The 27,993-nt window shown below is 41.2% G+C and overlaps 1 protein-coding gene across 17 annotated transcripts in view; it reads right to left on the bottom strand.

Annotated features, from left to right (window-relative positions):
• The window catches only part of itpr1b (inositol 1,4,5-trisphosphate receptor, type 1b), a 135,008-nt gene that overhangs the window by 23,398 nt on the left and 83,617 nt on the right, over positions 1-27,993 (bottom strand). For 11 of the 17 annotated variants that reach the window (XM_061831424.1, XM_061831428.1, XM_061831433.1 and 8 more), the window contains 9 exons: positions 17,901-18,084; positions 15,936-16,198; positions 13,336-13,536; positions 11,809-11,919; positions 11,506-11,601; positions 11,282-11,416; positions 7,569-7,676; positions 6,007-6,238; positions 2,596-2,718 (listed from right to left, as the gene is read on the bottom strand). In XM_061831424.1, the coding sequence (XP_061687408.1) occupies positions 2,596-2,718; positions 6,007-6,238; positions 7,569-7,676; positions 11,282-11,416; positions 11,506-11,601; positions 11,809-11,919; positions 13,336-13,536; positions 15,936-16,198; positions 17,901-18,084 (1,453 nt within the window). The remainder of the gene's footprint in view (positions 1-2,595; positions 2,719-6,006; positions 6,239-7,568; positions 7,677-11,281; positions 11,417-11,505; positions 11,602-11,808; positions 11,920-13,335; positions 13,537-15,935; positions 16,199-17,900; positions 18,085-27,993) is intronic. The other 6 variants (XM_061831426.1, XM_061831436.1, XM_061831439.1 and 3 more) reach the window with 1 other exon arrangement.

Raw genomic sequence — 27,993 nt, 5'->3', positions numbered from 1 at the left:
CAGGTGCTGCGCATTAATTTTGAAAAAACTGAATGATTTCTTTTTTTTTTTTTTGACAGGAACTACTCGAGACGTTCAAAGGGTGTACATGAGTAGCTGGGTGTACTTTATTAGCTACTAATATGATGGAATTTTCATATTTTTAAAGACCCGAAAATCTAATGAATCCAATTCCATAGTTTTCCATACTTGCAAAGAAACAGTGTATGCTTACACTCCCCTGTGAAACTATTGGAACAATGCTGATGCCAGTTCCTTTGTTTTTGTTTTAGACAAAGTATTCCTATAACAAAAGAACAACATTTTACTTTTATGTTTCTACTTTAGGCTAATGTCCAATTAAAAATACAGCTAATTTTCTTCCAATCTATGCAATTCATGTGAAGGTAAGAAATGTAATTGTTGTAGTACGTTAATTTATGGAAGTAAATATGTGCCACCAGAATTTGAATTAAAAATACCACTGAAAATTTCATGTTGTAAAATTACATTGTAATTTCAAAATGATCATATTTTCAATAGCTGTGTTTCAGTTTAACTTTTCAATGTTAAAAAATTTGCCATAGAGAAAAATTCAAACCTTTAAAATTCAAATGCAGTATTTTCAGTCTCCTGAGATTCAATTGGCTACAATTTGCTGTCTGAAATTCAGTGTTAAGAAGGCAGAGTTACTTCAGGTCTTCTTAACACTGAACACTGAATTATTGAAAATGTGATCACTTTGGAATAACAATGCATTTTACAACATGAAATTTTCAGTGGCATTTTTACCGTATTTTCCACACTATAAGGTGCACCCAAAAGACTTTAATTTTCTCAGAAGCTGACGATACGCCTTATATATGGATCAATATTGAGTCTTTAGTGCAGCTCCATCTAATGGATACATAACGTAACCCCAGCTCTACTGTAGCGTCTATTCTATGCAGCTTATAATGTGGTGCGCCTTATATATGAAAACAGTTTTAAAATAGGCCATTCATTGAAGGTGGGCCTGATAATGCGGTGCACCTTATAATCAAATCCTGGTGGCACATATTTACTTATATATTGATTATTCAAACAATGAATAGCACTGGAATATTATCCTTAATTTGTTTAGAGTTTTACCTGTGAGGACTACATTTGAAGGTGTAAAAACATGAAAACCAGAGAGCTGGCCACGGGCAAAAAAAAACCAAAAACAAAACAAATTTGAAGCAAAGATAAGATGAGAAATCAGTCAGAAGCATTGCAAATCTTTGGTCAGAGCCAACATAACCATTTGGAATCTGATTAACAAGAAATAAACCACAAACTGTATGACGTAACAGATATCGAAGTGTAAGGAAAACAACTCTGGTTGATAGAAACATTTAGAGAGCTGTGAGAAGGCTCCAGAATGACTGTTATTGCCACCACCAGAGCGATAGAGGATACACTGGAGGTAGCAAGCCATGAACATACGAGAAGAACAAGGAGGCCATGGTGGACTTTGCCAGTTAGCCCTGAAAAATCTGATAAAGCTTTATGGACTCAAAGGACAAAAGTTTGCCAAAGTGATGGCAAGGCTATGGTTTTGAGAAATTGAGCTACTCATATTCCCAAACACAAAGGCTCATCTGTGAAACTCAGTGGAGGGAATGGGTTCTGAGTTCTGTGGCAATTGCTGGGACACAACACATGATGGTAACAGCAAAATTACAGAAACATTCTGTAGATTAAAAGAATGATAATACCATACGTCTTAATCCTTGCAGCAAGATGATTTTATGATTTTCGGCTTGAACTTGCGCTATCTACACGAAAGGCAGCGTGACTGTTTTGGACAGGCGGAATATTTTCTGCTCAGTGACAGAGTTGACTTGGTACTTGGTTTTCCACTGCTTTATTGCAACTTTCAGCAACCAACAATATCTCTTGACATCTCCTTTTTACATAAATAATACATGTGATAATAGCAGCCAATTATTTGTAATCATTGCTGTGCCAATCTAAAAGTAGAAAATGAGAAGTGAGGGGAGTTTCTCCAATGTTGCCAAAAGATGAAAAGCCCTCTTGTGTTGAACCCCATCAGAATTAATCACAAATGGTGAAAATCTGCACTCGGAAAAAAAGAAAAGAGTATGTGGTGTTGAAAGTAAGTTTGTTTTTTTCTTGATTAATTTCCAAAGAGCAGCACATTGACTTATTTTTAATGAAGCGGTCATTGACATTTTCTTTTTTTTTGTTACCAAATACAATAAACATCAATAAAAACATTTAATAGAAAAAATAAATAAGTGAGATTGAGTAAACATGGATAATCATATTAGTCCTATTTTTGCACTAATTAAGAGGAAATACATTTTATACTTTGCTGTGTACTGCACGTATTTGTTGCCGAGCCCACTGAGAACCAAATCACACACATGCAGGCATGCAAGGAGAGATGTTAGAGTGAAAGGCGTGGAGAAACAGTTCTGCACCTTTTGAGTTGTTTTCTTTTATTTTCATTTTTGTTCTGCAGCAGATCTCAAACTGTGGTCCTTTGACCTCAGAGTTCTCTTACACATGAGCTACTAACACTGATAACCTATGGACTATTATTATTATTATTATTATTATCTTATCTACCTTCACGAAAACCCTCCAGAGGGTAGAAGAAGGCGACCAGCAGGTTCATGAGAACAGCCAGGTTGAAGGAGATGCTGCTCCAGAAAGACATATTCCTGGAGCACCAGTAGAGGACGGGCTGGGCTGAAAGACCAGTCATTGAAACTGATAAAAACGGCCATAACAATTATTCATGTTGAGATGCACACATAATTTAATACAATCATTCTATAGTAAATAATAGCAACAAAATACATCAGATTTAAAAAAAAAAAATACACACCACCCCAAGCAGCATATTTTGTAAAGTTAATCATTTTGCACATCCTGTCATTGTCATTACTGTCATAATGGGAATATAAATAGAAAAGGCAACCGAAAGCGATGTGTTGAAATGAATGTGCATTTCATTTGCAGGGACACAAAATTTACAACAATGGTTTCATTAAATTTGGTGCTTTTTAAAGAGTATGTTGGAATCCAGCAATTTGTGAATTAGTTCGAGTTGTTGTGAATAAAGGATGGCATACTATGTAACCTTAAAACATAAACACAAAAAGCAAACCAAAACAGCATTCAGGAAGTCAGTGCAATGCCCATCCATTTTTTTCAGAAGCCTGTTGATTAAAATAGAGGAACTGGGGGTGGGGATTTTCACACGTTTAGCGAAAGACGTCATTCATGACAAGGGGTGAGCATCAGTGGAACAATTTGCTCTTCGAATGTGCTTATTCATTTTGGGAGGAAGTGAGGTAGCATTCCTCCCATTATATCAATGAAATCGTCATCCTTTGGGTATGATCACAGGACAAGCCGCAACACGCTTATCCACCTAAAGAGGAACAAAGGGTAGTTCATTTGCGGTACTCTTTCTCTCTTTCTCAGAGGGTCAGCTGGACCTGCCTTTCTCAACAGTAAACTGGAAATAATATTAAGGCATCTATTTTTGTCGGTCTTGATGAAGAAACAAAGAAACCCATATTTTAATCCATAACACCTGATCTACTGTTTTATAACAACGCCTTAATTCGTAATATATAGGCACAAGAAATTACTGATCAACAAAGAAACTGTCCAAAGCCAGCTACAATCAGATCAGTCACAGATAAACATTAAATCAGATACCATTATTGAGAATCTCTTAAAAAAAAAAAAAAAAGGGTGATTTTGCTACCTTATACATATCAAACTGGGGATTGTTCTTTTCGAAATACAGACGGGACGGCATGGCTCAGGGGGTAGTGTGGTCATCTCCCAACCAAACAATTCAACGCTCAGCCCTTGTGACCATGAGAAGTGTCCTTAGGGAAGATACTGAAACCCCAGTTCTCCTCAAGCTGTGTCATCACTCAGTGAATGAGGGGAAAGGGTTAAATTGCTTTGAATCCCTTGAAGGCAGAAAAGCCCTCGACAAGTGAAAGCTCATTTTCCAGTTATGAACAATCCTTGAAACTTTGGGATCACTTGAGAATAAGACTAAGAACTTCACCAACATTATTTTTTTTTCTATTGCAAACATGAAAAGGCATTGCAAAGAAACCAATATTTAGTAAAATTACTTTACTTCCTGTTCCTGGTTGAATTCTCACAAATCTGACAAGTTCTAATAAAAAAAAAATGTATCTTCCAAAAAACAACATCGCGACCAAGACTGCATCAGTCTCACACGCATGCACACAAATACACACCCACACACACGCTTCTTATGTGACTACAGGCAGCAAATAAGACAATAAAGCAACAAGTTATAGCACCTATTAATGAATTAATAAACAAGGTTCCACTTATATCTCTCCAATAAACCAACGTCATGTAACAGCAGATGTCAGCCTAGTACAGTGGAGTTAAAAGGGTATTTAAATGTATTCATTTTGATATGGCGAAGAAATACCCATTGTCTTCATCTTAGTGTGAACCAGCTGACTATCCTAAGAATAACTTTGTAATCTAATGCTGCCAGATTGCCGTTAACTTTGCTCCTTTGGACTAGTCTTGCATAACATGTTTGCATGACTTGTAGTAGTGTTTGTCTCTGTTGAAAGTTCTTTAATACAAGCAGAATGTCTGAGAATTAATAAACACTGGTTGTTCGTGGTGCTTTCTGAACTACCGCCATGTTAGACATCATGATAAAACTCTTTAGCAGTGATTCTCAACTGGGTCGCAGACCCATTTTGGGTGGGTCGTGGAAAAGCTCGTAAAAAATATATGTGGCTACTTAATGTTTTTCATGATACCTTTATTGGAGACGCAGGTCCATTTAAAACAATAGCACAACCAGGCAAAAATATGCATGGTGTTTAAGAGTTTTACAAATGTTGGCTGTAATAGTTACTTTAAAAACGCATCAGTATAGGTTAGTGAGGGACTGTGGCATGTTGTGACTCGCGCATGAATTCAGGTTATGTCATTGCCATTAGAGCAGGACTCTTGTAAACCCATTGCTGTACTCTGTTGACTGCAGCCAGGTCAGCATTGCTAATGTGAATCTGTTCTCATTTGCCTTAGATTGGTAAATAAGTTAATATAAATAAATAAACAAACTGGATGCCCTGTACAGAGAAATCTTTCTATACACATCCCACGTTGGACTTAACAATCATGAGTCAGAAACTTGAGTAATGAAAAATGTACAGATATTTGTATTTAGTTTCACCCGAAGTTAACAAGGGTAGGCTCCAGGACTCCCCTGACCCTTGTGAGAATAAGCAGCTTGAAAAATTGACTATTTTATTTTGTTTCTGCATTCATTTAAACACCCTTTCCTGGGCCTATCCCAGGCTCTGAAGATGAAACCTATGAAACAACAGTTGCCACTGGTGTTTTTATAGCATAATAATTCACAGTGTCACAACTTTTTCAGATGTCTGCATCCTTTTATCATCCATTTATTTATTAACAGAAGATAAAACACTGATGTTGTTCTTCCTTGAAAATAATACTGAAGTGCCAAGATAAAAATGATATTTGCCTCTGTCCGTTGTGCAAATTTTGATGTTTAGTTTTGCTATTTTCATTTTTAAGCATGCAGTTTATTATGTTACTCCTTATTTTCTTAATAATGTGTTGTCCAAAGAACTTTAAAGATGGAAGCATAATATTCTTTAAAAATATATCTGTACGGTTTTAATCGACATAAAAGTGGGTCGCTACTTGGTGACAACAGGAAAATGGGGGTCCTAGGGTAATAAAAGTTGAGAACCACTGCCCAAGAATATCACATAGCATTATAACAATCTCAATTATAGCCCAATTTAGCTGGTATAGGGTACAATACATGCTATGCAAATCACAGTGGCAAATTATGTATTCAATAACACGTAATGAACAAAAATTGCCCTGACTTTATCAAGGCCTGGAGAGATATGAGAGGAAAGTATACATACACAACAGGAAATAGAAGGAGTAAAGTTGTATAGGAGGAAGACGCACAGGGAACGGTGTTTGTGTTACCAGTCGCCTCTTGAGTACCTCGCAGCTTCTTCTGCCAGTTCATCTCATTAAAAAGGTCCTCGGAGCGCAGGAAGAAGTCATTGATTTTGCTGCCTTGCTCATCGCGTTCTGTGGTGTAGTACACACGTAGCTTGGACTCTTGAGTGAGGAACTCACAGATGTTGGGCACAGGAAAAACAATCTGCTCCATGGTTCGATCCAATCGGACAATCTGGACACAGCCACGACAGTAGACACCGTTTAGTCTCTGCCTTACAGTAGTATATACATCTAATCGATCTAGGTATTTCATATATTATATTCATCCATCCATTTTCTGAGTTGCTTATCCTCACAAAGGTCATGGGAGTGCTGGAGTGTATCCCAGCTATCTTCAGGCAGGAGGCGGGGTACATCCCGACCTGGTAGCTCGCTGATCACAAGGCATATATGAACAAACAACCATTCGCGCACACACACACACACACACACACACCACACACACACACACACACACACACACTTAAGGGCAATTTAGATTCTCCATGTTTCTGGGATGTGGACCCACCAGACATGTTTTGAGTGTTTCATGTGCCATGAATACAATAGAGAGTCAATGCAGTTTGCACGGATAGATGCAAATCAATGGGGGGCAGTGCGAATGACGCAGGCCAATTCACCTCTTCGCCCGAACACTTGAAGCTGGGACGAGGTGAACTCGTCCGAGAAATAATGTTGTTAGTACCTCTCGGAGAGGAAGCCCCACCCCTTCCCAAGTTTACACTGCTGATAAAGTGCATGCTTTCAGTATGTCTAAATGTGCCACAAGAGCAAACTCAAGCCAAAGATGTGAGGCGAAGCAATCTCTTGCAACTGGTGGCTACGTAGCATAAGGGCAATTCAGAGTCCTCAATCGACCTACCGTGCACGTTTTTTATGATGTGGGAGGGAATCGGAGAACCTGGAGAAAACCCACACAGGCACGAGGAGAACATGCAAACTCCAGACAGATGGAACCACGATTTGAGCCTTGGTCCTCAGATCTGTGAGGCAATGCTCTAACTAGTCACTATGCCGCCGGTATATCATCTATAAATTTAGGATTTTACATTGCATACACTACCGACAAGCATTAGTATTTTGGTTACCCTAGGGTCAGTACTACAAAAATTCCAAATACAACCTTTAAAACAGGCGCATTGCTAATGAATACCTCTCTGACAGTGTCAATCAGAGATGAGATACAAAGGCAAGCTTTGTGAAGACAAATTTCTTCAGACTTGGCTGGATCGAAGTGGTGTCATGTACAAATGAATTTTGTGGCTGACTATTCTTATGTCCACTATGGATTCAAACTTGTTTTAATAACACTTTAACCTGGAAAAATGTAATGTAATCTCTGACTCACACACACCGAGGTGAACATGCCGAATGGCCGTATCATTTTGGACAGTGCACAAAACGAGAAAAACCCAAGCCTGTCACACATTTCCCAGCAAAACATGGATACGAGTTGCAGTATATATTACGCATGTACTTTTAATTAAGCAACGGCGACCGACCTCAATCTGAGCAGTGTGTTTAGCATAGAACTCCAGAGCCTCGTCACCCTCACCATACGTGCCCCCTGGTTTCAACATGGCTTGCAGTTCCTTGTTGTGTCGGGCCAACTGAAATGACAAACAACATAGTGTAGTGTTCAAAATAATAGAAGTCCAATGTGACTAACCAGATTAATCCACGTTTTCATCATATATTTTATCGCTAGATGTCAAACAAGTTACCAGGAGGTGCAGTAGATTCTCAGAAAAGCAATAAGGCCCAGTATTCATGATATACACACACTCTTATGCCTGTGAAATTGGGCAATTTGTTGAAAAGGGTGTGTGAAAAAAAATTGTCTGCCGTTGACTTTACAAACTCAAATCTATTTTGTAGAAATTTTTTTGTTTCTCGAATTGACCAATTCTTTGAATCATTAAACTAATATTTTGTTTGACCATTTTTTTTAACTAACTGCTTCACATCTTCAACCAATTTGTGGCACCTTTCAAATGTTATTCCGCTCCAAGATTTCTTCACGACATTCCACAATTCATTTACATTTTGTGGTTTTGCTTCAGAAAAAGCATTTTTGATGTCACCCCACAAATTCTCGATTGGATTAAGGTTCAGGGATTGGGAAAGCCACTCCATGAGAATAACTTTGTTGGTGTGGAAGCAAGACTTCACATGTTTACTAGTGTGTTTGGGGTCATTGTCTTGTTGAAACAGCCATTTCAAGGGCATGTCCTCTTCCGCGTAAGTCAACATGAGTTCTTCAAGTATTTTGACATATATGAACCGATCCATGATCACTAGTATGCGGCAAATAGGCCCGACACCATAGTAGGAGAAACACGCTCATATCATGATGCCTGTACCACCACGCTTCACTCTCTTCACTGTGTACAGCGGTTTGAATTTAGACTTTGGGGGTTAACTCACAAACTGTCTGTGGCCACTGGACCCAAAAAGATAATTTTATTTTCATCAGACAGCAAATGTTCTTCCATTTCTCTTGGGCCAAATGAAGTGGTCTTTGGCAAACTGTAGCCTCTTCTGCACATGGCTTTTTTTTTTAACAGAGGGACTTTGCAGGAAAATAAACATATACAGTCAAGATATTGCAAATAAATTAGCTTTACACAGATGTCTTGTTACTGTCACAGTACTTACAGGTAACTCCAGACGGTCTTTGATCATCCTAGATCTGATCGTTGGCTGAGCCTTTGCCATTCAGGTTATTCTGCTATCCATTTTGATGGTTTTCTTCCATTTCTTTGTGTCTGGATTTGCTCTCCATTTTAAGGCATTATAACATAACATAACAAGAAGGAGAAAAGGATCTCTACAGGTTGGCCAGACAGAGGGATAGAGATGGGAAGGATGTGCAGCAGGTTAGGCTGATTAAGGATAGAGATGGAAATGTGTTGACTGGTGCCGGTAGTGTGCTAAATAGATGGAAAGAATACTTTGAGAAGTTGATGAATGAAGAAAATGAGAGAGAAGGAAGAGTTGAAGAGGCAAGAGTGAAGGACCAGGAAGTGGAAATGATTACTAAGGGGGAAGTCAGAAAGGCATTACAAAGGATGAAAAATGGGAAGGCAGTTGGTCCTGATGACATACCGGTAGAGGTATGGAAGCAATTTGGAGAGATGGCTGTGGAGTTTTTGACCAACTTATTCAACAGAATACTAGCGGGCGAAAAGATGCCTGAAGAATGGAGGAAAAGTGTTCTAGTTCCCATTTTTAAGAACAAAGGGGATGTTCAGAGCTGTGGGAACTATAGAGGAATAAAGTTGATGAGCCACACAATGAAGTTATGGGAAAGAGTAGTGGAGGCTAGACTCAGGTCAGAAGTAAGTATCTGCGAGCAACAGTATGGTTTCATGCCTAGAAAGAGTACCACAGATGCATTATTTGCCTTGAGGATGCTCGTGGAAAAGTACAGAGAAGGTCAGAAGGAGCTACATTGTGTCTTTGTGGATCTAGAGAAAGCCTATGACAGAGTACCAAGAGAGGAACTGTGGTACTGCATGCGTAAGTCTGGTGTGGCAGAGAAGTATGTTAAAATAGTACAGGACATGTATGATGGCAGCAGAACAATGGTGAGGTGTGCCTTAGGTGTGACAGAGGAATTTAAGGTGGAGGTGGGACTGCATCAGGGATCAGCTCTGAGCCCCTTCCTGTTTGCAGTGGTAATGGATAGGCTGACAGATGAGGTTAGACTGGAATCCCCTTGGACCATGATGTTCGCAGATGATATTGTCATATGCAGTGAAAGCAGGGAGCATGCAGAGGAACAATTGGAAAGATGGAGACATGCACTGGAAAGGAGAGGAATGAAGATTAGCCGAAGTAAAACAGAATATATGTGCGTGAATGAGAAAAGTAGAGGGGGAAGAGTGAGGCTACAGGGAGAAGAGATAGCGAGGGTGGATGACTTCAAATACTTGGGGTCAACAATACAGAGCAATGGAGAGTGTGGTCAGGAAGTGAAGAAACGGGTCCAAGCAGGTTGGAACAGCTGGCGAAAGGTGTCTGGTGTGTTATGTGACAGAAGAGTGTCTGCTAGGATGAAGGGCAAAGTTTACAAAACAGTGGTGAGGCCGGCCATGATGTATGGATTAGAGACAGTGGCACTGAAGAAACAAAAGGAATCTGAACTGGAGGTGGCAGAAATGAAGATGTTGAGGTTCTCGCTCGAAGTGACCAGGTTGGATAGGATTAGAAATGAGCTCATTAGAGGGATAGCCAAAGCTGGATGTTTTGGAGACAAGATTCGAGAGAGCAGACTTCGATGGTTTGGACATGTTCAGAGGCGAGAGAGTGAGTATATTGGTAGAAGGATGCTGAGGATGGAGCTCCCAGGCAAAAGAGCGAGAGGGAGACCAAAGAGAAGGTTTATGGATGTGGTGAGGGAAGACATGAGGGCAGTTGGGGTTAGAGAGGAAGATGCAGGAGATAGGCTAAGATGGCAAAAGATGACACGCTGTGGCGACCCCTAACGGGACAAGCCGAAAAGAAAAGAAGAAGATAACATTATTTTGGCTGAACAGCCTATAATTTTTTGTACTTCTTTACAAGGTTTCCCCTCTCCAATCAACCTTTTAAAGTATGCTGTTCTTCTGAACAATGTGCTGAAGGACGCATATTCCTCAGGCTTTCAAGGGGAAATCCGTGTTCAACACCTGTTAATGCTGGCTTCATTTTGAAATCGGGGTCCCCTGATTCACACTTTTTTTCAAAAAATTGATGACCTCTCTGATTGAATGCCACACTGCTATTTTTTTAACACACCCCTTTCACCAAATTGTGCAACTACACAGCCTTAAGTCTGTGTACGTAGCTCATGAATGCTGGGTTTTGTTGATTTTCTGCGAATCTACCTAATGCACCTACTACTAACTCGTTTGACTTGTAGCAATATGAAATATACTGAAAACAAGGATTAAACTGGTTAGTCACATTGGACTGCTTTTATTTTGAACACTATTGTAACAGTCATGAAGCTCCGGATCCATACGGATTTACTTATTTTATCAGGCGAACTGTACACGAGTGAATGTGTTGCCCCACAGATATTTTACTATTGAACAACTGGGCACAGTAAATTAAAGATATGCGCTTCATGATCCATTAGTTTCGTTTTATTAATGTCTGGTTCTAAATAGTCCAATGCCTGGAGGCGTAAATGGAGATGTGCTCATGTGAGTGCATGTGGCAGTCTTACTTGATGTGCTAAGATATAGATGTTATGGCCAACATTTCGTGGGGATGCAGAATGTTCCTCTTCTCTGTCATCACCCTCCTGAGGCTCTACAACCTCAATCTCACCTTGCATGTATGCCTTTTTTATCACTTCAACCTACAGAGAATTAGAGAATGGTCAGAACAAATCCACATCTCATACAGTATCTAAATGCTGTGAATATTTGAATGGTTTCATTCACGTACTAGCTCCTTAGGCCTCATGTTGTACAATATCCTTTCAGCATTCTCACTGTCATGGCGGCTCTCCATAATGGCAAGAAGAAGCTTAGAGGCATTATTCTGTGAGAACATTACACAGAATAGGAATTGACATCCCATTAAACAGTATTGGTTATATGAAATTCAGCAATATAATAAGTTTGCATGAACATTAGAAAACATACAGTATGACAAGATGTACAACAAATGATCGACTTATCACTGTCGTGGTTGGAGGGGTGGGGGTGTTGGTAGAAAATAACACAATTAAAATTAATAATTGCTCACCTTTAGTTCCAACACCAAGTCCATTCTCTTCTTGCCAAGGGGATTGATGTCATTGAGGATAAGCGCTATAATAATGTCAATACCGTTGCATTCATGCGTGGCAATACAGTTCTATAGAATGAACAATAATAAACACATGAACATAATGAACATTGAATTCATCAGTTTATCAGTGACCACACAGTATTCATAAAAAAAATATTCAAGAGTTTCCCCACATGTAGGCTTTATTTCAGCTGAGTCCCTGACGACACCTCTTCTCCTCTTATTATATAATTAAGTCAGTCAGTCAAATACTAGTTAAGTCGGGGAGGTGATCGGGTCATTGGGTCAATCATGCGGAAATCAACCAGGGTCACACTGGAAAAAGCTAAAAGTTAAGGGAAAATGAAGTCATAATCACTACAATGATACCTGTGGAAAACATACTCAATACACTTTTATTTCATAGTTCTGCCCCTCATCTGATAGGCAACAGCTTTTCTCTAAAGTACATGATATTGGTTTCTTAGACTATATACTACATACAGTATGTACTGTATACATAGTAAAAGTTGTCAAACTGTATACAGTATATTAACGATATTGCGGAAATGAATCATAATTCACAGAGAACATCTAGTTAGAAACAACAAGAACACACACCTATGGATCTGCTGTGTTAAAAAAAAAAAAAAATATATATATATATATATATATATATATATATAAGTATATATATGACATCTTAAAACAGCATAAGCAGCACCCAAAAGGCAGTTTCCTTCTTGACTGATATGCATATTAATTGGGATATCACACACCCTGCAGATATAGTCATGTGCTGAGGAGGAGGGTCACATTTCTTGACAGAAGGTCAAGTTTCCTGAAGGCTGACTTTGTGCTGTCCTGTTTATTTTTGCAAATATTTGTCACTCCTCATCAACATTATGCCTGAATCTGGATGCTGGTTAAAAAAGGTTGCAGAAAAAATACAATACAGAGTTCATCACAAGACAATGTCCTTCCCATTTCAATGAACATATCACTTTCTGCATTTCCTTTAAAACACAGTTTCAGGACCCTGAAAGGTTAACAAATCCAAAGACTTGGATGTTGCAGTAATCACCCCAGATTTACACTTGCCATAAAATTACTCCATAACAAGTTCAGAGGATAGTACAATCATGTGAGATACCATCATAAATGACACAAGAGGCTTTCTAACTTTTCTTGAAAAATCAGAGCGGCAGAAAAGCTACAGCATGAAAGCCGTGTTGGCCATGAAAAGGACTAAAATGTAATCTAAACAAAAATCTGCTGTGTTTGCAATAAATAAATAGATAAATAAATGGGGAGAATTATCAAAGGGAACAACATTTGAACGCTGTTTAAAAAAAAAATAAAAGTTTACAGAATTAGTTTGACGCTTCACTTTTCAGAAAAAAATAGACTCTCCTTCTTGCATAAACTTGTGCAGGATCTGTGTTTGCGTCTGCGTGTGTGTGCATGCGTGTGCGTGCGTGCGTGTGCGTGTGAGAGAGTCACCTGGTTCTCATGACAGGGACCTTGGCAGTATTCAGTGAGGCTTTCCACAGTCTGGTTGATGAGGCCCACATTTTTCTCATTGATGTAGAGTCCAAGCAGCCCCAAACCTCCAGTGGTGCTGCCACAAATGCAGTCCAGGAATTGAAGTGTCTCGCAAACCAGGTTGTAGTTGTTCTTGTTATTCTGATTGCGTAGAAAGTTCTGGAGAAAATACAAAAACAAAACTATTATAACATCTGACTGTATCAGAGCCCAACAAGGTGGTCTTATACAGTGTACGAAATTCTAAACTACCATTGAGAAAGGAAGGTGCCCATTACAGTGAGACAAATAAAGCAAAAACTGAACCTATAAAGTGAGCGCTGTATTATCTTGAACTGTCCAAATCTATAACCTTCCTGTTCTGACCGAGAGGACCATGAAAACACTGACAGGAAACATCCAAAAATGAAAACAACTGAGGCCAAATCCTCTCCTGTTCAATCATTTTGTGTTATATTGTAAACAGTCTCGGGGTATTCTTCATATACTTTACATCCCACATACTTAAAGGTCCACAGACACCAAAAAACAGGATTTTTAGTATGTTTTTAATAAAAAAAAATAATAAAAAGGCAGTCAGAATGAATCTATCCGTTTTTTCACCACACAACATGATTTTGACGTACGTGGTTTTTTTCTAACACCCGCCGGGAAAATCCTCTCAAGGGATTTGTTTTGGAGAAGAAGCAGGAAGAGACGTTATCAGCAGGAGCGCACTCAGGGGGCCTCTTGTGTTTATACCAGTTTTACCTGCGGGAAGGTAGTTTTTTGTTCCTTGGTTTTAGCCAGAATGCCGGCTTGTTGTATTGCTGGATATTGCCCGAACACTCGGGAGGAGGGATTCGCTCTTCATACGTTTCCATGATGAATGGACTGCACAGGTGCAGAGGGCGATAGCTTATTGGGCTCGCTCGCTCCTTTTTTTTATGTTTAATTTTTTGCTCGCGGCTGGCCAGTCCCTCGTTTGCGAGGGGATTTAGGGAGTCTGTTGTTAGTTACAAGTGATTCACATATCGCCTAAATATGGCTCGAAACGATGGCGTAATATTGCCCCGGTCACTTCACTCGACTGTGAAATGTTCTCTTCTTTGAAAAGAGCTTCCGTGTCAGAAGGGGTGTTGGAAAAATCTCTGTTGTTCCTCTCCCGTAGCAGGTGCCACTCCATGTTTTCAATGGCGAATGTCCCTGTGTGACATCTGCTGATGATGTTGCAGGCAATATGGCTACCATTTCGATGTCGAGTGAGACTTGATGACACGCTCTTCGTTCATATCTATTTTTTCGTATAGACATTGAAGTGAAGAATGTTATATGTATTTTTTATTACAATATCCATTTTAGAATGTTTATAGGCACGTCACTTGGGCTTTAAATAAACGTGCAACAATTAATCAATAACTAATCTATTATTAAATTAATCGACAACTACTTTGATAACCGATTAATCATTGGGTGACCTTGTTTAACTTTTGCTTTTCCAGTGTGGAAATCCTCATAATTTCAGCATCGCAACATTAAATATTTTCAGATTTTTGGTATTCCTCCATGAAAGCAAACTGAATATCTTTGTGTTCGATCAAAATAAATCATTTGCAAAACGTCTGCTTTCATGTTGGAAAAGAGGGATGAATATCTTTGACTATTTTTTAACGTGTTATGGACCAAAACAATGACTGAATCACAATCATGTTTGTGTGTTTTTTGCACTGACAACTTGAAATAATGTCCTGTTTTTGAATAAATGTACTGCAATTATTTTTTCATACAATTCATCAATTAATCATATGAGTGACTAAGAGATTAAACGATTATCTAAATAATCATTATTTGCAGCACCATACTTAATAATTACTCATAGATTTGAAAATCTTGCTGATCCAGGAATGAAGCATACATTGAATGTAAATGATTATTTTAAGCCTATCACGTGTAGTGTTGTGCAACAGCAATATGATTTGAAAACTGTGTGGCTGCACATTAACATCTTCCATCGGCATTGCCCTCCCCCCCACCCACCACCACAGACACACACATATATATACTGTATTATGTGTGTGTGTGTGTGTGTGTCTGAGTGTAGAGATACATGGATATTATACTTACGCAAAAAAAATTGACAGTCAGAGATATCTTATTGACCAAAGGTGAATCAAAACCTGAACCCTCATAAATTGTATGGTGCTGTTCAAATGTGTAGGTAGCACCTATGCATTTGTCATCCATTAAATTACCAGCTCAGTACATGAAGACAACAGAACCTGAATTAGAAAAAATGGTTCAATACCATTTAAAACATTTTTTTTTAAATTATTTGTGCCCTAACGGAATCAATGCATAAAGGAAGTCTGAATCACATGAGCTAGCCATTCCTGAATAACAACACAGCTCATAGTGAAACCAGACTGAGACCTGACAGACATCAAAAAAGCTGTAACAAGAAGTTCTGCAACGGGTGCCTATTTTCAACACAGTTTCATTTCTACATGACAGTGTGGTGACAAAAAAGATTTGAAAGTATGAGACTCGCATTAGACATTGGCTCTTGTGTGTTGACAGACCTGCAGATCTCTGTTGTGGTTCTCACACAGGAGCTGCATGAGGCGCAAGATGGGCTGCATGATGGTGATGATAACACTCATTTCGCCATCCTCCTGGCCCTTGTCAGCATTTGCCACAGAGGAGCCATCAGCAGCTGCTTGGTGCTCTTCAGCTTCAACTTCGCGGCGGTAAGTTGTGAAGGCCTTCTTGGTGACAATTGAGGCTTCCACGAGCTGCTCCTTCACTTCCTCGGTAATAACGGCTACCAGTGGCACGTCCTTGACTAATCACAGCAATTGGAGTCAAACATGATCAGACTGTTAGATGAGGGGTGTCAAACATACGGCCTGGGAGTCAGAACTGGCCCATCAGGGAGTCCAAACTGTCTCATGTGCATTGTCCTGCGTGCTTCTGTGTAATTGTACATATAAATTTCTGCTTTTATTTTGACACAAGCATTTTAAACCCTAATGTGCTGTGAGTCACATGACGTGACATGCACGTAACAGAGAGAGAGAGAGAGAGAGAGAGAGAGAGAGAGAGAGAGAGAAATGAATGGCCTGGCAGAGCATGCTTCTTATCCATTTGGAGTAAGAGTGTGTTGTTTATGAAATTATTTCATGGGCCAATGTGCACACATGCAGTTTAAAGGGCTTTTGTGAACTTAATTGACACATGAGTCTATTAAAGGCCGGATAAAAATGGTTCGGGTTGGAGGTGACTGGGGCGACAAAGCCTCATGGGGAAAAGATGACAGATAAGATGACTTTAGCGCGATAGTCTACGAGCTAATTTGATGCATATGATTAGTTGGAAAGGGGTTGCTAATTGTGCTGGCTAATGTTAACCTCATTAAAATTCATTGTTTGTATTTTCAGCTTTTTATAGCAAACTACTAAATATGAGGCTAGTTTAAATTAATATTACAAGGACTATATATGTTGCATTTATTGTGGATGTCTTTAACATACATACTGCAGCAAATACATTAACGGTTTTCATATTTCCCGCCCCACTAAATCTCAACTGGGCTGCCTGTGATCTGTAACCTGAATGTATAAATCACTACTGATTCATAATATCATTGAAATTTTGTCATGATAATTTGAGATTACTCATATCATTTGAAACCGCATTTGCAAAATAATAATCCAGAAATCAGATTATTTATTGAATGTAGTTGTTATTATGTAGACCCAAAAAATTGAAACGTTAATTGCAGCACTTACGTATATACTGGAGCGGCCCTCTTGAGATCAAACTGGGGTGAATTTGGCAAGTGGACTAAAATGCGTTTAACACCCCTGATTTAGATTTGTTTTCAGGAATAAAATGACTGATCTAATTCTACAAATATTGAGACTTATTTCAGTTAGGCACTTGAAAACGATGTATGAAAAAACAAAATCGCGCAAAATAGATTTCGTAGTCAGTCAAGTTAGTCAAGAAGACATCGTAGACCTCATTGCAGGAAGGACTTTTGTCGGGCATCTCATCATTGACCATGTAAAACTGTCCAGTGTTTTCTCATGTACATCCAAACAGATGTGTTTAAAATTGTATTGCAACTCGATAAAACATTACATCTGATGGTGTCAGTCATTCCTCTGAAGTACTGAAATCCTCACACACTTCATTTCATTCATGAAGTTTTCTTTAAGTGCGAATGTTTGTAAAAAGCAAATAGCCAAATGAGTTTGGTTTGAACAATCAGCTATGGAACCCATCACTCAATCAGGTTTTACATTAGAACGCTTAAAATTCCCCAGAATCTGGAATCTAATTTGGGCAATATCATTTTCTTTTACCGCATGACAGTGGTATGACAAGGTAGGGTTGGATAAATGTGGTGGGGAAGGACTGACCTCAACTTAGTGAAAGACATTTGGGATCAATTACATCAGTGACCTCTGACCTGACAAGTGTTCTTCATTTAATTTGCGGCAACACTCACACGTGAAGCTTATTATTCTCTGACCACCAACCTTTATTGCGTCCCGGTGTGTCTTTTTCAAGCGGTTCTTCATCTTTCTTCTTGTTGCCCAGGTCACTCGTGTTCACAGTCACAGTGGCCTTGATTTCCTGCTGGGCCAGCTTCATGCGCTCATTAAACACCTTGAAGAATTTCTCGGACTTGTTATCCCCCGTCAAACGCTGGTAGAATGAGCGCTGGGGAATATAGTAAAGACACTTGTTTGTGGTTTTCTTTTGTGAAATACATTGTTGTATAGCTCTTGAAAAAAACTAAAATGTTAATATAACATATAAAGGACACCTGCTGTTCGACAACTTACTGAACATCACATAATAGATCGGGGTCATCAACTACTACAGGCTATTTTTTTGGTTTTAATTAATGCACAGGGCTACTAGTTTGACACACAAACATGTAGGAAATATATTTGTCAAATCATCTCATCACAATTGTCTTCACAATCGCTATGGTTTGCTCATGTACTGCAACACTAACCTTTAAATTACTATTTCTTTGCCGTTTTTCCTTTTAGTGGAATCTACCAATGTCTGGAATTATTGTTTGACTATGGGAAAGGTACAGTTGAAGCCAGAAGTTTACACACACTGTGCAAAACTGACATTTCATTTTTTGTCTCACTGCTGGAAGTCAACTGAGACTAAACCTCTTCTGTTTCAGGTCAGTCCGAATCACCAAAATAATTTAATTTTGTTAATAATGAAAGAGCATTTATCAAGAGAATTTTATATTTTCTTCAAAGTCAAAACTTTACATACTTTTCCTTAGTATGGAGTAGCATTTCCTTATGACTGGATGACTTGGGTCAAACATTTTAGGTAAGGTTCGACAAGCTTCTGACAGTATTCTCCTGGGACATTCCTCCTGAGAGAATTGGTGTAACTTAGCCAGGTTTGTTGGTTGCCTTGTTCACACATGCTTTTTCAGAACTGGCCACAAATTTTCAGTGGGATTCAGATCAGGCCTTTGCGATTCTCACTCCAAGAGATTGACTTTGTTATCACAAAGCCACTTTTTAAGAATTTTGGCAGTATGCATATTGGTCACTGTCCATTTGGAAGACCCATTTGCACCCAAAATTTTAGCTTCCTCTCTGATGCCTTGAATTGTTGCCTTAATTGGTTTTAGCTCTTTCACGTTTATTCTTGGGTTGAGTTGCATATATCTAACCAAAATGCGTTCATCTCTTGCACACAGAACGTGTCTTCTTCCTGAGCGGTGTGATGCCTGGACATTCACATGATGTTTATACTTGCGTATAATTGTTTGAACTGATATACGTCGCACCTTCAAGCATTTGGAAATTGCACCCAAGGATGAGCCAGACTTGTGGAGCTTCATGATTCTTTCTCTGATTTCCTGGCTGATTTCTTTCAATTTTCCCATGATTTCAAATGAGGAAGCAAAGTGTTTGAGGTGTTGACTTACAGTAAATATATCCCCAAGTGTCCAGTCAGTTAACTCACAATTGTCATTTAACCTATCAGTGTCATGCTCCTGGATTCCAGCCAGGGCTGGGCGTGGCCAGCTAATCTGAAGGTGCACACCTGCGCCTCATGACCTTTGATTAAGACCCAGTACATATAGGACCCGGGGGACGACTATTACTCTGCTAGATCGTTGCCTCTCATGCCTCGTTCCCGCACGACCGTACTCCTGACGTCTACCTCTCATGTACCGACCAACGCCTGTCTCCCGACCTACCCCGTAAGCCTGCCGTTACTGATCTTGCTGCTTGTTTGGACTGACTCCCTGGTAACCGACATTGGAACGAATAAAGGCTTATTCCGCACTGCTTACCTCCCACCTGAGTCGTGCATTTGGGTCCACCCCCGAGTCTCGTCCGTGACAGAACGATCTAGCCAAGAACATGGACCCAGCCGACTCTGAAGCCATTCGCCGTGTGCTGCAAGTGCAGGGCAAACGCCTGGGTGAGCAAGAGGCTGCTCTCCAGGGTATGACTCACCAGATCCAGGAGCTCTGCACCCAGCTGCAACCGTGGCTAGCCTCCCAAGCTAGCGCGGCCGCTCCTGTGCCTCCCCGTGCCACCATCACTGCGCTCTCTCGACCAGAGCGGTTCTCAGGCGACTCCGGTAACGTCAAGCCCTTCCTGGCGCAGTGCGATCTCCACTTTGAGCTGCAAGCTTCCGCTTTTCCCACGGACTGCTCCCGGATCGCCTTCGTCATTTCCCACATGACAGGGAGGGCGGAGGCATGGGCCACCGCCGAGTGGAGCCGTAACTCGGAGACCTGCCGCTCATGGGCGAGCTTCGTCTGCGCGCTCACCCAGGTGTTCCAGTATGCGGTTCCGGAACGCCAGGCGGCGTCGTCACTCATGACAATTCGCCAGGGGCGTCGCCGCGTGTCCGACTACGCCATCGAGTTCCGGATTTGGGCTGCCGAGAGCCGCTGGAATGAGGAAGCCCTCCATGACGCATTTTACGAGGGACTGTCCCCACAGATCCATGGTCACCTCGTGGCCATGGATCTTCCGCCTTCACTTAACTCCCTCATCGCATTGGCCCTCAAGGTGGACCAGCGCCTCACCGTGCAGAGACAGATGGAGGGCCTGAGGGAGGAGGAGAGGGAGAGTCGCAGTCCGATTGTTTCTGCTTCCCGGCCACCCGTGTTGTCAGCTTCACCGGAAGCCATGCAAGTGGAGGGGCTTGGCAGCTCAGCGGAGGAGCGCTTACATCGGCGACGAGAGGGACGCTGTTTTTACTGCGGGCGTTTGGGACACTTGATTGCCCGTTGCCAGACTCGACCAGGGCATTCTGACATCAGGATCGCTACTCCGGTGAGTGTGCGGTACACCGCGACGGGGTCAGGGAGGTCCCTTCTTCACCTCACCTTGGGAACGGACTCCCGTTCATGCTCTGTGACGGCTTTCATTGATTCTGCGTTGGAAGCAAATCTGATAAATCCCCACGTGGTCGAGGAGCTGGGGGCAGCAACCTTTCCCACGCAACGTTTTCGTCACGCCTATGCCGCCAACGGCAAGTTCCTTTGTCGGGTTACACATCGCACTCAGACGCTACGTATGAGCTTTCCGGACGCTCACTCGGAGCGTATTAGCTTTCATGTCTTCGACGCACGTAGTAGCGACATCATCTTGGGCAGCCCGTGGCTCAAAGAACGTAATCCGCACATAAATTGGGCCACGGGTCAGATCAAGACTTGGGGAGAGGACTGTCTCAGTCGCTGTGTCGCTGTCCAGAGAGACAGGGGTATTCAAGTTGCGCCGGTTCGGCTAACAGAACCTAGTACCGCCCTGGACCTGACCGCAGTGCCCTCCTGCTACCATGACCTACGGGAGGTCTTCTCTGAATCTAAAGCAAAGTCTCTGCCGCCACATCGGTCATACGACTGCGCGATTGAACTCCTGCCAGGCACCTCTCCTCCCAGAGGGAAACTGTTCTCTTTAACCGGACCAGAGCATCAAGCCATGAGGGACTACATCGAGGACTCGCTGGCAGACGGACTCATTCGCCCCTCATCCTCACCAGCCGGTGCGGGTTTTTTTTTTGTCAAGAAGAAGGACTCCACGCTGCGACCCTGCATCGACTACCGAGGCCTGAACGACATCACAGTCAAGAACAGGTACCCTTTGCCGCTTATCTCTACAGCATTCGAACTCCTCCAGGGAGCCCAGATCTTCACCAAGCTCGACTTGCACAGCGCTTACCACCTGGTGCGGATTCGGGAAGGGGATGAGTGGAAGACGGCGTTCAACACCCCCACAGGGCACTATGAGTATCTGGTCATGCCCTTCGGACTGACTAACGCTCCGGCCGTCTTTCAGAACTTCATTAACGACGTGCTTCGGGAGTTCCTGAAGAGATCTGTCTTTGTTTATCTGGATGATATTCTCATCTTTTCAGCAGACCTAACCTCTCACATTCAACAAGTCAGAGAGGTGCTCCGGCGTCTGCAGCAACACCAATTATACGTGAATATGGAGAAGTGTGAGTTCCATCGGGCATCCGTGTCCTTCCTGGGCTTCGTCCTGGCTGAGGGAGAGATATGGATGTATCCCGGGAAGGTCGACGCGGTGCTGCGGTGGCCTACCCCCACCAACAGGAGGGACGTACAGAGGTTTCTGGGATTTGCCAATTTCTATAGGAAATTCATAAGGAACTTCAGTTCCGTGGCCGCTCCTCTGCATTCGCTCACCTCGCCACATACCCTCTTCGACTGGTCCGGGACCTGCCAGGAGGCCTTCAGCAGGCTCAAGGCAAGTTTCACTACTGCGCCCGTTCTCATTATTCCGGACCCAGATAACCAGTTTGTGGTGGAGGTGGATGCATCGAATTCAGGAATCGGAGCAGTCTTGTCGCAGAGGAGTCCCAGGGATGGAAGGATCCACCCGTGCGCGTTCCTGTCTAGAAAGTTGACCCCGGCAGAGAGGAACTACGACGTGGGAGATAGGGAACTGCTGGCGGTCAAGAGCGCGTTGGAGGAGTGGCGGCACTGGCTGGAGGGCTCGCAAGTACCGTTCGTTGTCTTCACGGACCATAAGAACCTTGAATACCTGAAGTCGGCGAAGAGGTTGAACGCCCGTCAGGCCAGGTGGGCTCTATTTTTCACCCGCTTCCACTTGCGCCTCATGACCTTTGATTAAGACCCAGTACATATAGGACCCGGGGGACGACTATTACTCTGCTAGATCGTTGCCTCTCATGCCTCGTTCCCGCACTACCGTACTCCTGACGTCTACCTCTCGTGTACCGACCAACGCCTGTCTCCCGACCTACCCCGTAAGCCTGCCGTTACTGATCTTGCTGCTTGTTTGGACTGACTCCCTGGTAACCGACATTGGAACGAATAAAGGCTTATTCCGCACTGCTTACCTCTCACCTGAGTCGTGCATTTGGGTCCACCCCCGAGTCTCGTCCGTGACAATCAGGAGCTTCCAAAGACATGAGGTCATCATTTCGGCTTCCCCAAAGGCATAGTACTTTCTGTGTATCTAAACGTTTGACCGCAAAGAAAATAATCTAAAATTGTCAATGAAATTCTCTCTCTAATTATTGTGACATTTAACAAAATTAAATTATTTTGGTCATCCTGACCGACCAGAAACAGGAGTGGTTTAGTCCAAGTTAACCTTAAACAGTGAGCCAAAAAAATGAAATGTGTGTTTTTGCACAGTGTATGTCAAGTTTTGGTTTCAACTATATATGGTAGACCTAATCACATTTTAACAGCAATAAAGCAAGACATAATGGGTACAAACTGTCATTATTGAGGGTAAACAAGGGGTCAGTTGTAAGATGAGGGGAAAATCCGATTATGCTTTGTATTTTAAGGACAAATGAACACAATTATGTTTTGGAGGAAAGAAATGATAATTTGACAAGTGATGTTAAGTGGCCGTAACTATTTTTGCACAGTCTAGGTCTATGATCATGAGTCACGATTACAAATGTTCTGTATCAGTCCTTGAATATTACAATCAAAGACTGTGTTGGGGGTTCTGGGATAACCAATCATAAAGAAAAAGTTACTGTCTACTTTTTATTATTTTCACTAGGAGATACGTTTAAGTATATAATACGTGTACATCCACTACCATATAAAAATATAATGACTTTCCAAACGCAGTGTATATTGCCACCATCACAGTGACAACAAAATGAGACTTTACACAGTTCTGCACACAAGACTATTCGGCCGGGCATTACTATTTGGATGCAGATAAGCAAGGAGGGGAAAAAGAAAAACAAGGACATAAATTTAAATTCTACAATCCATGCAGCTACCCATAACTTTGAAATCTTGGGCAAATGTCAGAACCACTATACCACACACTACTGAAGAAGTACCAAACGTGCACACGGTAAACGCAGCACTGCAGACGCCAAATATCAACAGCATCATTTTCTCTTGTGATTCCAGACCACAGATCACATAAAACTAACCTTTCCAACAAGGTCAATAGTTTGCCACTTTGTATGGTAAGAGATTTGTGGTGAAGTCAAAGTGAGGTGGAACACATTGCGTTATAGCACAATATACAAAGGACCACCTTGTTCAATGGGATTGTTCGCGGGAACCTGTTGTATTTCTGCACCGGGTTCATATGTCATGTCCTATTTTCTTCTCAACAATCCCTCCTTACATAAGAACAGTAATCAGCTGAGTGGTTACAGTGAAGGCACGCTGCCGCCTCAGCACTAACACTGTTACATAAGATCATCGGAGCTGATTAGTAGAGAGAGAGAAAGGATGGGGGACAGGAAAACCTGAAACCGAACCTCCCTTACTTGTGTGTGTGGAAATGGCGTGGACGGGGAGGGGCATCTACCTCCAGTGAGAAGCATCCAAACTGATTTTGCTGGGGATCAAAAGCTGTCCCCACTGTCATCGTTGATGAATGTATTTTGATCATGCACAAAGTCTGTCACACCTTACCACAATCCCACACAATGATTGTTTGTTAATCGGGAAAAACGGACGTCATTAGTGCTCACCTCATCTGGGCTTCTGAGCTTAATGCCTTGCTCAAGGGCACCTCAACAATAGTTTTGCAACTCTCGAGTCTCTGACATTTTGATGGTCTTGGTCTTTTCCCAAACTCGACTTTCAAAAGTTTTGGTCTTGTCTTGGTCTTGGACTAGGCAGAACTGAGATTTTCTGTCAAAATCTGTTGAGCTCAGTACTAATCTGCTATTCTTCAACTACATTAATGTGATAAATCAGTGTGATGATTCTGGTGTCTGCACAACCTACTTCCGCATTCAGCAAAATGGGTCTAAGCATTTCTTTCCTGTTAAGGGGAATTGTGATGGGGACCGTGACACAGCAACCGTAGGAACTTAAAATGACTACGGTGTCTTTTTTTAACACAAGCCACCAAAGATGACATCTAACTTTTATGTATTTACCTTTAGTCTGTAGACACCAGCCAAAAATAAAACAAAACTTGAGAAACTTCAACTTCGAACAATCATGTCATCAAAGCGTAGTCATCATACTTGTTAGCGTAACATCTACAGCAAGTCGGCTATCCCATTTTCCGGGTTTGGTCACATGACATTCCGCATATATAAAATTCACGTGTTACTAATACACATCAAGCAGAGGTAAACTAATGTTAACTGTTCCGTAACACAACCTAATCTAGTTTGTCTTTCTGAGATGATTATTCGCTCCATGTTAAACTGCATTTATTGAACAGTATTATACTTGGTGTGTAGCTTAGACCAAATCAATTAAATCTTCATTTTTTCCACTCTTTTTAACCTAACTTTATACTTGAGTTGTATTTTTAAATACACACAACGATGCATTTTTTTTACAAGAATTTATTTTTTTAAAATTGTCAAGATCTGAGATTTTTTTTCATACTGCACTTTCAAAGGGCTGATAAGATCCACCAAGAACCATCTTTTTTAATGAATAAATATTCATTTGGCATGTACATCTCAGAAGGCTATGGTGAGTTAATGTTTGAACAATATTATTCACGTTTTTTAGTCTTCATTTTGGTGTAATTTCTCTTTATGTTCCTTTTGCTGCTCTTCTCAAATGTTGTAAACCCACCGTAAATGATTAGGCTGTTTAAAAAAAAAGTAAATCTTGACTATTTGAGGATAAACTACCAATAAACAGTTTAAACCCATCATCGTGGTCTAGTCTAGTTTAGGCTTGTCTTGGTCTTGGTAAAGTCTGACCTTCGACACTGTGTTCTCACAACGCTAGCACCACCAACTAGCTGCAATCTTTGTATTTTTGCCCAAGTCTTTACAGACTGAGTTACTGCTATACTACTACTGACATACTGTATGTACTGTAATCTGTGAACACTTGGTTGGCATTAAGAATGCAGCCGGTACAGTGGTGATCTCCAGGTTTGACTCTTGACTGCCATAGAGTCTCCGTCCGAATCAAGTTTAAGTGAGGTAAACCTTCCATTCATCAAATTCCTATAGCGCTTATCCTCACTAAGGTGGTGGATCTTATCCTAGATTACTCTTGGATACACCCTGAATTGGCTGGTAGCCAGTGGCAGGGCACAAATAGACAAACTACCCTTCACACCTACACAAAATTTAGTCTTCAATCAATCTACCAGGCATGTTTTGGGAATGTCAGAGAAAACCCATGTGCTTGGAGAAAACCCACATAGGCATGGGGAGAACATGCAAACTCCATACAGGTAAGGCCGGATTTGAATTTGGGTCCCCACAACTGTAAGAAATATGAGCTAATCAGTCCTCCACCATGCTGCGGAAGGAAAACATTTTTCTTTTGCTTTTTATAGCTGTACAGTCCTGGCTATTATTTAATCTCTTTTCATTAATGTCTATAAGAGATAAGTCACCAAACTATTAAAGTTTTATAAACCAAGTAAGTACTTTTACTAAGTAAGTAAAAAAAAATACAATTAAATGGAAACCTCAAAGCAGAATAGGATGTATGGCTGTGGAAAGGAATGGAAATTTTGTTGCCTACCCTTTAGCAACAATGACTGCCTCCAAACATTTACCGGGTATATCAATTTAAATGCTTCCTGCACAAGACATTTTTTCATTAATTTCATTTGAATTCGTTCAAGTTTTTCAATGTTGATGTGATGCATTTTAAACACTCTTTTCTTCTGACCAATTGTGTGTGGTTTGATGTGTTGAAAACCTACATGTCTGCAATCGGTCGCACATTTTGCACTTTATTTTTAATAATCCTCTAATTTCACGATTGCACATTCACACGGCCAATTTGAAGTCTTCAATCAACCTCTCGCGTATGTTTTTACAATGTGGGAGAAAACCAGAGTACCTGGAGAAAACCCACACAAGCACAGAGACAACATGCAAACTCTACACAGGTGGGGCCGGGATTTGAACACCACGACTCAGTACTGAGAAGAAGTGGAGGGAATGAGGGTAAACATTTGTGTTACCAGTGAAGGTGTGCATGTTTAAATGTGTGACTGGAAGAATGCTTTTTAGGAGACAATTGAGCCCTCCGTACAGGGCACTTAACCACGCCTTCTGAAGTGACGTCACGCCACGTGCGCTCACGTAAGACAAACAATAAAAATGGCAAATATAATACAATACATTCTGAACTGAGACAGACTCTACGCTTCTGATTTCATTCAAATCAACGATATATTATAGATTCTAAATACAATACATTCTTAACTGAGAGAGACGCCATGCTTCTGATTTCATTCAATCATTCACACGTAGCAATGTTATGCTAGCGGAGAACGTCTCATTCATTTATACGAGACGTGTATTAAAAATCAAATTTAGGGCATATTTTCGTGCAAACATAATCTGGTTAAGCTTCGGCCGCGAGCCAGCAAGAAATCAATACGTTTGTGCAGTCCGATCATCGCTAAATATCGCTCAACAAAGAATAAGTGTGGCAATCGTTCACACGTAGCAGTGTTATGCCACCGGAGAACGTCTCATTCATTTATACGAGACGTGTATTAAAAATCAAATTTATGGCATATCTTCGTGCAAACACCGTCTGGTTAAGCTTCTGGCCGCGAGCCAGCAAGAAATCAATACATTTGTGCAGTCCGATCATCGCTAAATATCGCTCAACAAAGAATAAGTGTGGCAATCGTTCACACGCAGCAGTGTTATGCTAGCGAAGAACTTAGAATTCATTTATTCGAGACATCTATTGAAAATCAAATATAGGGCATACCTTCGTGCAAACATATGTGTTCCGGTTGATATTAGATGGATTTAGTTGATGATGCGGTCTTCCACAAAGTTTGACCCATCAAAGGCATTTTTCGTACTGGGTCTTTGGTTTTGGAAAGGGTACGAATCGAACTCCACCAACTAGCCTTTCAGGATACCTGTCGTCACTATTACAAAGTCTGTGACTACACCTCTTAACCATATTTTTTGTTAAATAACCAAAATACGCGATAAAACGCTAACTAAACCTATACTGGACCATTCAATGTTGTCAGAGAAAATGGCGGGAGCAAAAACGGGCTTTGGTCTATGCAGATCTCTGGCCTCTGATTGGTCAGTGACGCGGATTGCGCAATATCCACGGAGGGGTCAATTGTATGCTCATCTCCACTGCAACATCTCAGCTTGTAACATCAA

This window comes from Syngnathoides biaculeatus, chromosome 10 (genome assembly GCF_019802595.1).
Source record: "Syngnathoides biaculeatus isolate LvHL_M chromosome 10, ASM1980259v1, whole genome shotgun sequence".
NCBI lineage: Eukaryota > Metazoa > Chordata > Actinopteri > Syngnathiformes > Syngnathidae > Syngnathoides > Syngnathoides biaculeatus.
This window is presented reverse-complemented; position numbering and strand designations above follow the sequence as displayed.